At 40.2% G+C, this 11,303-nt stretch overlaps 1 protein-coding gene across 1 annotated transcript; it reads right to left on the bottom strand.

Annotated features, from left to right (window-relative positions):
• Positions 1-4,574: 4,574 nt before the first annotated feature.
• Positions 4,575-6,706, bottom strand: LOC103719689 (uncharacterized). Its single transcript, XM_008809051.6, has one exon. It carries the CDS (start codon positions 5,912-5,914, stop codon positions 4,727-4,729), a length of 1,188 nt encoding a protein of 395 aa, XP_008807273.3. The 5' UTR covers positions 5,915-6,706; the 3' UTR covers positions 4,575-4,726.
• Positions 6,707-11,303: the final 4,597 nt, after the last annotated feature.

Here is an 11,303-nt window from a genome sequence, read left to right as displayed (position 1 = left end):
TCCTATGGCGGGGTTGCTTCTCTTGGTCGGCACTCTTTGGTCGAGCGCCTCTCTGGTCGGCGCTCTTTGGTCGAGCGCCTCTCTGGTCGGCGCTCTTTGGTCGAGCGCCTCTCTGGTGGGCGCTCTTTGGTCGGGCGCCTTCAGACTGGCATGACTTGGGTTTTCCCCCCAACAGAAGCCTACAAAAATGAGACGAGATGATTGACGTAGTGCACCACCTAAGGTATAATTTCTTACCGCCTTGGCTAGGTCCTAAGCCAAATTTACTAGCCTGCCTTTAGTTTAGTTTTCAGTCAAACTGCATTATTTGTTAAGTAGAAGAGAGATGTAATACACTTAAAATCCTTGTTGATTCGAATATCTAATCCCAAAGGAAGGTTATGATCTTCTTTGTTAATTCGAATATCTAATCCCAAAGGAAGGTTATGATCTTCTTTGTTAAAGGCAATGGACTCCAATTGCTTGCCTTGATGGCTTTCCTTCCTCCTACATCCCATCCCTATCCTCCTTTTGACCTGCTCTTTTCCCATCCCCCATAAGCCATCATCTTCTCCAAATTTTGGCACCAACAACCAATGACCTACAACTGCCGAGAGCTTGGAGAAGGGGAAAGGCAAAGGAGGAGGAGGAAAAGGTCTCCGCAGGATGTTTTTATGGTGATTTCTACCAATATCTTCCCAACATCTAATGGGGACAACCAATAACCAACATACATCTCCACTTGGGTTAGGGACGAATGGATGTTTCTCAAATTTTTTTTTTTTTGGGTGTATCGGTAGCTCATGTCAAACGAGCATGAGCGCTACCCTAAGCATCATTTTTCAGATCTCGAGTCCCAACCAGACTAACTCATGCGTACTTGAGTGTGAGATTTGGTAGGTTGACCAATACAAGTCTCCCAAAACTCCCCTTCTAAGTAATTTGCTATGCTAGGTATCAAAATATAGATCAACAACATAAAAAATAAAATTTTATAAAAATAATCCACTTTATTTTTCTTTTCATAGACCTGCCAACTTATATGTGTACTTTTTTTCTATCGGACTAGAGCCTATCTATGAAATTTTGGATAATATTCAGTAATTTTAAAAATAAATTACTTTATATAATATAAATATTAATTATTAAAGAGAGAGTTGAATTATATATTTTATATTAATTTTTTAAAAAAGAGATTGATCATTGATCATTTGATTGTGTAGGAATTATTATTACTTAGCGAGTGATATTCATTTAATTTTGTATAAAAAATTATATTATTGTTATGATTTAATTATATTAAAAAAATGATGCTTCCTTTTTGACTTCCAGTAAAAGAAACCAACTATCCGTTCCCATCATCAAAAGTCTTTTTGTCACACCACGCATTGGATTTATATGATGGCCGGAAAGCAACCAAAAGTTGGGCGCTGCTACCAACGCACGGGAGAACACTTTAAGATGTGCAGGGCTCGCTGAAGAACTTTTCAGCTAAGCTGAAGTTTTTATGCCAAGGCAGTGATGCATTTATGTCTCAATAAACCTGATGACTAAAGTTTGATCTTATGTATCAATAAGCCTGGACAATTATGTTAAGACAGTGATGCGTTTTTAAAGGAAATATAAGAGCATTACTTCTTGATACTTTTTAATGCATTCTCTTGAATCTATCTCACTAAAAGGAAATGCATATACCAAGAAGATAGGTGTGTTGAAAGAAACTCCATTTTAAAACAAAGGTTTTCATGCTGTATAAAAGTTGGCACTCAACATGTGCAATGCAAGTCAGGAGATATTTGACAAGTGCATCACACATAAAAAGAAGCAAGAATGGTTGTGCTTTTCAATATGGTCAGAGAGAAAAGCTTTGGGATGAAAGTGGAAGGGAATGGAGAAGATAAAACACCAATTATAGAGAAAAAACAAAGAAGCAAATTAGCATGGGATTTATATGCCATATCCAAAGGCCACTTGCATTAGAATCTAAAAGGAGTTCATCTATTGCACAAACTCTCTCTCTTGTTGGAGAGGTGTGGTGCCAATTAAAAGAGAGAAACATTGAAACTCTTAATAAAAGCTCATAAAAAAATGAATTGTTTGTGAAGGCTTATGAGGTTGATCTTGCATTACCATACTCAAAACCATTCAAATTCTGTATAATGAGAAAAAGGTGCATGTTATATGTTTGGATCCTAGAATGATGCTCTGGTTTATGAAGGAATAATGTTAAGAAATTAACCATCTAAAATGCTCAAAAATTACTAGTGCGAGATGGCACCCTTTCCGTTCAAAACTCTTGTTTTACGTTTTCCTTTTTTAATGTTTCCGTGAGTATCTTTTCTGGTATGCCTTATAGAGGGAGAACGAGAGGGATAACCCATCCTAAATTTAATTACCAGGCCTAAATCTTGACATACTATTATATATATATATATATATATATATATATATATATATATATATATATATATATATATATATATATATATATATATATATATATTCATATATGTATGTATGTATGTATATTGTATGTTAGGTGTGCTAATGTGTAATATATTTATTGACACATTTTTGCATCGAGACACAGGGGGGTCACATATTACCAGTAAGGCTATGGTACATGTATAGGCATGCCCCCGATATCGGATTAGCCGAAAAAAGGATAATTGAAAGAAGATATTTAGAGTAGCATGAATTCAAATATCTTGACCTTTAACAATTTTTTCTATCGTTACATCACTCGTTCAAAAGAAGATGGATGGGGTTGGATAGAGCGTAGTCGGGGCTACGGCTAAAGTAATCTATGGCTACTGCTATTTCGAGAAATAGAATCCTACCGGTAAACCCCGAGCAAGAAAAACTAAAAATAAATTGAATTCATTAATGTACCAAAAGATCTTTTCTATAGAGTATAGCCACTTATTTTATATACAGAATGACAAGTATAACATATCCGACGGGTGTTATAGCCAACCACATTGTTACAATCTTGAGCTGTTCTGGAAGTTTGGCCCTATGGTTCCACCTGCTTCATATATGTCATAACTGCAGCCTGAATTCATTTCAGAGTAAAACTAACACCGTTCGGCTTATACCTGCACATACTTTGGTCAGCCTCAGCCAGGCCTTTTCTTTCGATCTATACTCCTATACTTAGTCGGATTGTTATGGCCGAATTCTATTAAATTTAGCAATGGCCGCATGACTTTCATTTATTCTAATCTCTTAACTTCGTCCACGTAGCGCTTGCTCATAAACACGTTATTAAGATCGAATGTAAACAATATCTCAGACACCGGAAGTGATTGTTTCTTCTCAAAGGTATTGTCCGTATTGAAAGGAGTTTCATAGTCTCTTCCCAATGCACGGTTTTGCTCCACAAAAGATGTCTCTGAAGAGAAAGGGGTAGCCCCCTTCCATTTAAGGAACAGACTGTGGGACTAAGTTTGGACCCTTTATTCCCACAACATTGCCTCCCTAGCGGAGGAGTCTGTGCCAGGATCAAAAGCTCTCAACGAAAGCACCATTGATGAGGTCAGAGGGTATCCCCTCGAATCCCAGAGCTTAGTTCTCACCGGTCTCACACAGAGGAAGCGACTACTTTTTCTTAGAGATATTGTCTGTTTTGAAGGAGGTTTCATAGTCTCTTCCCAACGTACGGTTTTGCCCCATAAAAGGCGCCTCTGAAGAAAAAAGGGTAGCCTCCCTCCATTTAAGGAACAGATCTCTCCGCTATCTAGTCAATGTGGGATTAAGTTCGGATCCTTTATTTCCACAACACCAATATAACACCAATATAGCTAGTGACATCTAATTTATTTTCCTGTGGTACAATAAATGTCTAAAACTAGGTTGAAAATAATCACCAACATAATAGATATGTCACGCGGTTCCCTACAGAACTAATGGTGGTTCGTGGTCTTCCGCTACAGGTTCATGATGCCTTCAGGAACACGGTAGCTGCTTTTGATGCTTGGAGAGAATAAAACACCACCCATGGGAACAAAAGCTAAGTCCTCCTACCTCCCAACAACATGCATACGGGTTCCTGATATTAGAAAAAGCACCTGCCTAGATATTCGAGCAGAAACTTTGGCTCTAATTTCCAATCTCTCCTTGAAGGTGTCCAATCATTTAAAAGACATAGGAAACACAAACAAAACCCCTGCACAGGGAATGGGATGCCAAGGTATTTTAAGTACATATCACTATACTTCAAATAAAAGAAACACCATATCTCTAGTGCCTACACTTCTATAATCCAAATCCTAAAGCTTAATTTAGAACTCATAATTTATCGTATAGGCATTAATCAATGGTCGCTAAATCAAGCCGAACCGGCCGGTTCCGCGAGAACCGAGTCAATCCGGTCTTTAACCCGGTTGGTTCTCTAATGAAAAACAATTCTACCTCATAAGAACGGAAATTGACCGAAACTTGCTAGTATTGGCTGAAAATTGACAGTACCTAACGATTCAGTTCGGTAACGGTTCGGCGAATTTTAGCTGTAACTAATTTAATAATTCATGGCTAGTTAAAAAAAAAACTGGAACTATTATGCCTTTTATTTTTAGTTCATTTTTATGCCAAAATAAAAAAAAAACTATTTTACTTTCATTTTTCCAGCCCCTTTCTGTATATTCCTTTCTTTTGAAAATGAAAAAAAAGGAATTTTTTTCGCTATCATGTTTTCAAAAGCAAAATAAAGGAGAAATTACAATTTCAGGTCGCTTCGGAATTCTGCTCACCCTTTCCTCCAGCCACATTGCGCTGCCGGCCGCGTCTTCTGCCGTCCGGCCTTCACCGGACACGGCGTCTCCACCGGCGGCACCATGCAATTATACTGCAAACAGAGCGACGTACTCGCCGGAATCGTCGCCGCCGGACTGATCCCAAACCCCGTCAGATAATTATGCTGCAGATAGAGCACCTTTATCGCCCCCGATACCACCCTCTCCACGAACCTCGCCGGCACCTTGCCGGAAAACCGGTTATTATCCAGATACAACCTCCCCGCCGCCGCCAGCTTCCCCGGCACGGGCCCCGTCAGCCGGTTGTAGCTCAGGTCCACCGTCGCCCCGTCCGCCAGCGAGCCGACCGGCCGGACCGGGCCGGAGAAGTCGTTCCGCTGGAGCTGAAGGGAGGAGACGGGGAAGGAGAAGATCTGGCCGGGGATCTGGCCGGAGAGCTGGTTCATGCTGAGGTCGAGGTAGTTGAGCCGGGTGAGCCTGGGGAGGACGCGGTCGACGGGGCCGGATAGGCCGTTGGAGGCGAGGGAGAGGTAGCGGAGAGACGCGGGAAGGGCGGGGATCTCGCCGGAGAGGGAGTTGCGCTTGAGATCGAGGCGGAGGAGAGGGGAGGAGGAGGGGAAGGGAGGGATTTGGCCGGAGAGGCGGTTGTGGCAGAGGATGAGGTTGGAGAGGGCTGGGATTCCGGCGATAGCGGGAGGGATGGGGCCGGAGAGGAGGTTGAAGCTGAGGTCGAGGGTGCGGAGGCCGCGGAGGGAGGGGAGGGAGGTGGGGACGGCGCCGGAGAGGAAGTTGCGACTGAGGGCGAGGAAGCGGAGGGAGCGGCAGAGGGAGAGGGAGGGGGGGATGGGGCCGACGACGCGGCCGGGGACGAGGGAGAGCTCGGCGAGGGCGGAGAGGCGGCCAAGGGCAGGGGAGAGGCGACCGGCGAGTCCAGGGGAGCCGGCGCGGGGGTCGCCGAGGGCGAGGGCGACGACGCGGCCGGCGGAGCAGAAGACGCCCGGGAAGCCGCAGGGGTCGCCGGTGAAGTCCCAGCCGGCGAAGAACGTCGAGCCGGGGAGGTCGTAGAGCGACTTGCGGACCGCCTGGAGGGCGAGGTAGTCCACCGGCTCCAATGTCCCCAAACTCGTATCGAATGAACACAACAACAACATCACAACGAGGATGCCCGATTTCCTTCTCATGATTCCGGTCTCTCCTCCAAAGAGTAGTAGTTTTAGATAGCAATGAGAACGTTTTATGCTCCCAGTGTTTCTTGTTTTCTTTTTCTCTTTCAATGGCGTCTTCTTTTAGGAGGAGGAGGGAGGACAGGTAGTTGTTTCAGGCGTGGAGAAGGGCGTGAGTGCTTTAATGGTATGGAACAGTAAAAGAGGAAAGGGAGAGGAAGGGTAGGAGTCTTGGAGAAGAAGCCTGGGGTATTTTTAATGGTTTTAACTTGGAGATGCTGCTGCTGTACCTGGGACGCTTTCTCTCTCTAATCTCTGCTCTGCGTGGCTGTGGGGCTTGCGTTCTCATGATATTGGCTTGGGAAAGAAGGCGAGCTGACTACAGTAGTATATTGTGGACTCGAAGAGTGATCCTCTATCCTTGGAGCCCTCACTTTTCGACCGCCTTAAGATGAACTTTAATAGTAGTTTGCCATTTGATAGGGGAGGCACAAGTGTAGCCTTTATGATTAGGGATCCTGAGGCCAGGCTGATTGCAGCGAAAGGACAGCACACCTTCGAGTCATTAGTTTCGGGCAAAACTCAGGGCCGTCTGGAAGAGTGTCTCTTATGCGAGATGAGTTCTGGAGGCCCGGAGCATCATCCTGAAGGGAGATTCATTAGAGGTGATTGAGGGGATTCTACATAAGGGGGTGGGGTGTTCGACCATCTGCTTCTAGAGGACATCCGACGGCTACTACGGAAGTGTGACATCTTTCAGGCTGTGCATGTATTTCGGAAGATGAATAGAGCTGCTGATTGGGTTGCCTTCTTTGCTGCTGATCATACTGAAGAAATTCTCTGGATACGCTTTATATCTGTTCCTCCACCTCTGTAAAGTATTTTGTCTCTTAACTTCAAAAGTAGTGCTCACGCGAGACTAGTGTGAGCTGCCAATATATCAAAAAAAAAAAAGAGCGATCTTAGTTGTGATACGCAATTTCTCCTCTGCAACATGTTCTCTTATGTCACCTTTAGATTGTATCTTTCATGCGAAAAATGAAAGATTTTTTTTTTTTAATGGTGTCAACCGTTGGATGGTACCTCATACAGATATCCATATGCATAAGTCTCAGAGCAGCTATTCCAAGATCCAGTAGTAAATTCGTGCAAAGAAAGGTTAATCCTTCCTTTGAGTTCTCTTTTTTCTCCTTCTAAATAGTATGTTCTTACGAGTGGAAAAAAAAAAAAAGGCACATAAGAGTTTTGTGCTACATTGGGCTTGACAAATTTTTACTGTAACCAGGCTGTGACGAGCAGCAGCAAAGTGTTCAATAATGAACCAAGTTGGCTGTGGATTCGTACACTGAAATATTTTCCACATAGCTTTTGGGTTGCATATTTGCATCATGCAGAGGTGAAGACAACAAAGGCGATTTTGGTGGGGTAAATTATCTTTTTAAACATCAAAGGCTGTGTCCTGATTCACAATATATATATAGCCATATTTTCCTGTCTCTTAGTTCAATATTGCTCCTTTGGACATTGTATATAAGTCCCATTTATGCTAAGCTATTCAAATATGTGTATATTCTAGCTCATAGAAATGTATGGTGCTTAAAGGGAACATGCTAATTTGCTCTCCAAAGTAGTGACTGATATGAAAGTTATTGTAACAAGGATAACCTAACGTTTTAATGATTCTTATAAAGACATAGGATGCACTTTCTATTCTTATCTCAAGTAAATCCCATGCATCCTACATCACTCACTTCCAAATGGATAATTGACTAGAAAAAGTGCATGCAGCAAAGGTTTAGAAATTGCCTTATAAAATTTATAATCACAGATGATAAGGCTTTACATTAATTCTTTGTAGAGCCCCGCTGAAATACACAATTTATTGTCACTTTTCATTTTGCCTACAAACCTAAGCTAAGATGGCCTTCATATTTTAAGTAGGATAAGTCTTAGATGTACAGCTGCACACGAGAAACTTATATATCCCAGCTATTTTGTGAGAATACATACGGATATGCATTTAGTTCCATATTGGTTATGAACTAGATAGATCTTGAATATTTCTATAGAGCTAAGGAATCCAAATAATACCTTTCGATTAGTCTTTTTAGATAAAGTTTTGGGTTGGGACAAAATGATGTCAGAGTGAATTCGGCCTATGAACTATATGAATCAAAGAATGCTACAATGCTGATCTATTAGGGTTCATCAAGGAATAATTATGGTGCTTATGATTATATTTGAATGGATTTGGATCCATGGTCTAGCGAGAACGTCATGACTTAAATAATAGAAGTACGTAAATCCATGATATAAAATTAAAAATTTAAATAATATTTTTTAGGCAAATATTTTAGGTGAAATTTTAGACTATCATACATTTATTCGCAAGCTCAGAACTTTAGGCGTAAAATGTCAACACCTTGATGATGGTGCCCAGAACTCTTTGACTCCCTCGACGGGTTCCCCCTCGGATTGAAGGAGGTTTTGAAAGCCGAGACCATCAATTCGACATCGTTCTGCTGCGTAAAAGATTACAGGAATTTGATAAACCTTGTATGATATATAGAAGTTTTTCTACCGCCACCTTCTAACGTATAACGTTGGATATCCATCTCTTCGGATGCCACGAGAAATTGGCAGGAATCAAAGGCTTGGTCCGGCGGGCGTGAGGATCCAAAGTCCTTTCTTCGGCTTTCATGTTGTTTTTGGGAGGCTGGATTCTCGCCCTTTCTTTATTATTTTGCTTTCTAGTTTTTAATGGGAACATTTTGTTCTTCGTGCACTGCACTTTCCTCACCCTCATGTACGTTTGTGCATGACTTCACGTAAAAGTTGTGGGCCCACGCATTTAACGGCCCTGCTTCACAAAAACCCTGTTGATGACGTGTCAATATGGGCCCATTAAAAATCCTTGTTGCTATTTGAGACCAACCGCTAATTAGGAGACCACTGGGGCTGAAAATGGGCTAGAATCAGGCCGTATTCGGACTAGGGTCAGATCGAATTTGGGCTTTAATGTAGAACCATTTTATTTTCAGATCGGGCTTGAGTACGTCATTCATTACCTGGCATGGGCTCGGCCTGAGACGGAGTCCAAATTCAAGTCCGATTTTTTTTTTTTATATATATATCTTGTCATTTAGAGAAAATAATGAGAATGTAAAGTACAAATTAAAATGGCTTTAACTGAGCATAATATATCATGTATCATTTACTTGTGTTATAGGAGAGGATCTAATTTTTAACTAGCTCATTTACTTGCGAAGTAATATTATGAAATATTGAACTTCAGTTCAGGCTAGACCTATTTTTTGCCCAAACGGGTAATTCGGACCGGCCCAGTTGAGTTCAAGCTGGACTTGGGCTTGGATTATCCAAAAAATTTTAGGCCTAAACCCGGCTCGAAGCTTGAAAAAAATTCGGGCCGAGTTCGAGTAAGAGCATGGCATGGCCTGGTCCAGCCCATTTTCAACCCTAGTTGCAAATGGGTTGAGGTGGCTTCTGATTTGGCCAGTCGTGACCTGATTAGATGCAAATCAATCCGTATTTGAAGACCGATGGGTAAGTAAGGATCAAAAATTGGATCCATTTTGAAAATCCAAATAATATAAACTTATTTTTCTTTACTCCAAATATTTTTTCCATTCATTAAATAATTTTTCATTTAAACTAATCTATCTTTATTCATCTTTGTAACCCATCCTCTTATCTACTTTCACTTAATTATATTTAAATATTTATTTATTTTTTATGGATTCTTATTTATAATGTTCTCAAATATACCAATATATATTTTTCAAAATTATAGTTTGTAAGCTTGTACCCAAGGATGATCAATTTTTTGGATAAGATTGAAAATTTTTTAAAAGAAAATTTATATTTAAGTTAGCCTTTTATTTTAAAAATTATTTAAAATTTTTAATATTTTATATTTAATAATTATTATTATCATATTTTTAACTATGGAGTTAAATACTTGACCCAAATTATAGACGATTTGTTTCGATCGAAACTCAAACATTTTAAGTTAGGTTCTATCATACATACTTGGCCTAACCTGACCTAAATGGCTTGCTGATTCTAAAATCTTTTCCAAAGACCCAACCTGACTTAATGTGACCAACTAATGAATTCGATTTGGATCCATAATCTAGACTCGGACATGAAATCAAGTTGAGTTGAGGTCAAGATGCCCTAGCTCGACTTGACCTATCTGCAATCCTATAATCAAGCTGAACTTGATCGAGCTTGGTCTCATCAAGCTTGGCTTGAAATTATTATCAATTTTGAAAATCAAGAAGTACGTAAGATCTTTGTTTAAGTCCTACTCTCACCCTAATTTTGATTGGCTTTTCTTTTGTCATACTTTCGAGAAAAATAAGATTGGTTTGTTTCTTATTTGATCAAGTCTAATTTCAGTGTAATTTCAAGTCGAGCCTATTTCAAAGAGCTCGATAAAATTTTGTCATGTCAAAATTAATCGAAACATATCAAGCTTGAATCAAAGTTGAATTGAGCTTGATCAAGGTTGACTTAAACTCTATTCAAGCTTGGTTCAAGCTTGATTCAATTGTTCAATTTATGCAATTATTATTAACCAAAGATTAATTGATGGATTAGATCTAACATTTGATTCATGCTAATTAATATAAATTGGAATATATTTTATCAATTTCTAGCCTTATAAAAGTCGAGCTTGATCAAGCTAGGTCATTTTTTACGCTTGTTTGAAACTACTTGCAAGCCTATAAATTAAATTCAAGCTTGATCCAATTGTATTCAAAACAAACTTGATTCAAGCTTATTTTGATCCAAACAAAAGTCTGCCTCATGCTACTCTGATCAATTGGCAGTCCAAGTAATAAGTTCAATAGTACATTTTGTTCTCTTTCCTTTATAGCATGTCAATAACAAGAGTGAAGATGGAGGCATTTGGGCCGGCAAAGCCAACTGATTGAAAGCCTAGAAAAAGACTTGGAGGGAGATTTGGCAAAAAAGTTGGCCGATGGAAGGGTAGCTACTTTGGAGGATAGAGTGCTACTTCATAGCTACCCTTCCATGGCTTTTGATCCATTTATTGATACATTTCACATCATCGCAATCAGTTCTAGGTCTTTTTCTTCCTTGGTCATGGCTTCACCCCAACACCTCTTTCATGTGAAAGCCGACAAGATTTCTGAAGCGTGGGGCTCCTACTAATTACCTACCAAACGTATTGCTTTTCACTTGCATGCACTTGAAATGTATTTGAAGACAATGGAAGCTTCCTAGTTTGAACAAATGGGAAAAAGTTGGGTTTAATTTTTTTTGGTTTTATTACAGTACCCTTTAATAGTATTTTATTAAAAGGTAGAAGATATCTTGGTATTCATTTCATGAGGGTATTAAGAAAATTTTGTTCATA

This window comes from Phoenix dactylifera, chromosome 14 (genome assembly GCF_051530095.1).
Source record: "Phoenix dactylifera cultivar Ajwa chromosome 14, Ajwa_hap1_PhDact_Kaust_v1.1, whole genome shotgun sequence".
NCBI lineage: Eukaryota > Viridiplantae > Streptophyta > Magnoliopsida > Arecales > Arecaceae > Phoenix > Phoenix dactylifera.
Note: the sequence above shows the minus strand (reverse complement) of the source record. Positions and strands in the feature narration are given on the sequence as shown.

Excerpts from the sequence above, each read along its gene's own strand:
- LOC103719689 (XM_008809051.6), bottom strand. The coding sequence starts at position 5,914 with ATGAGAAGGAAATCGGGCATCCTCGTTGTGATGTTGTTGTTGTGTTCA.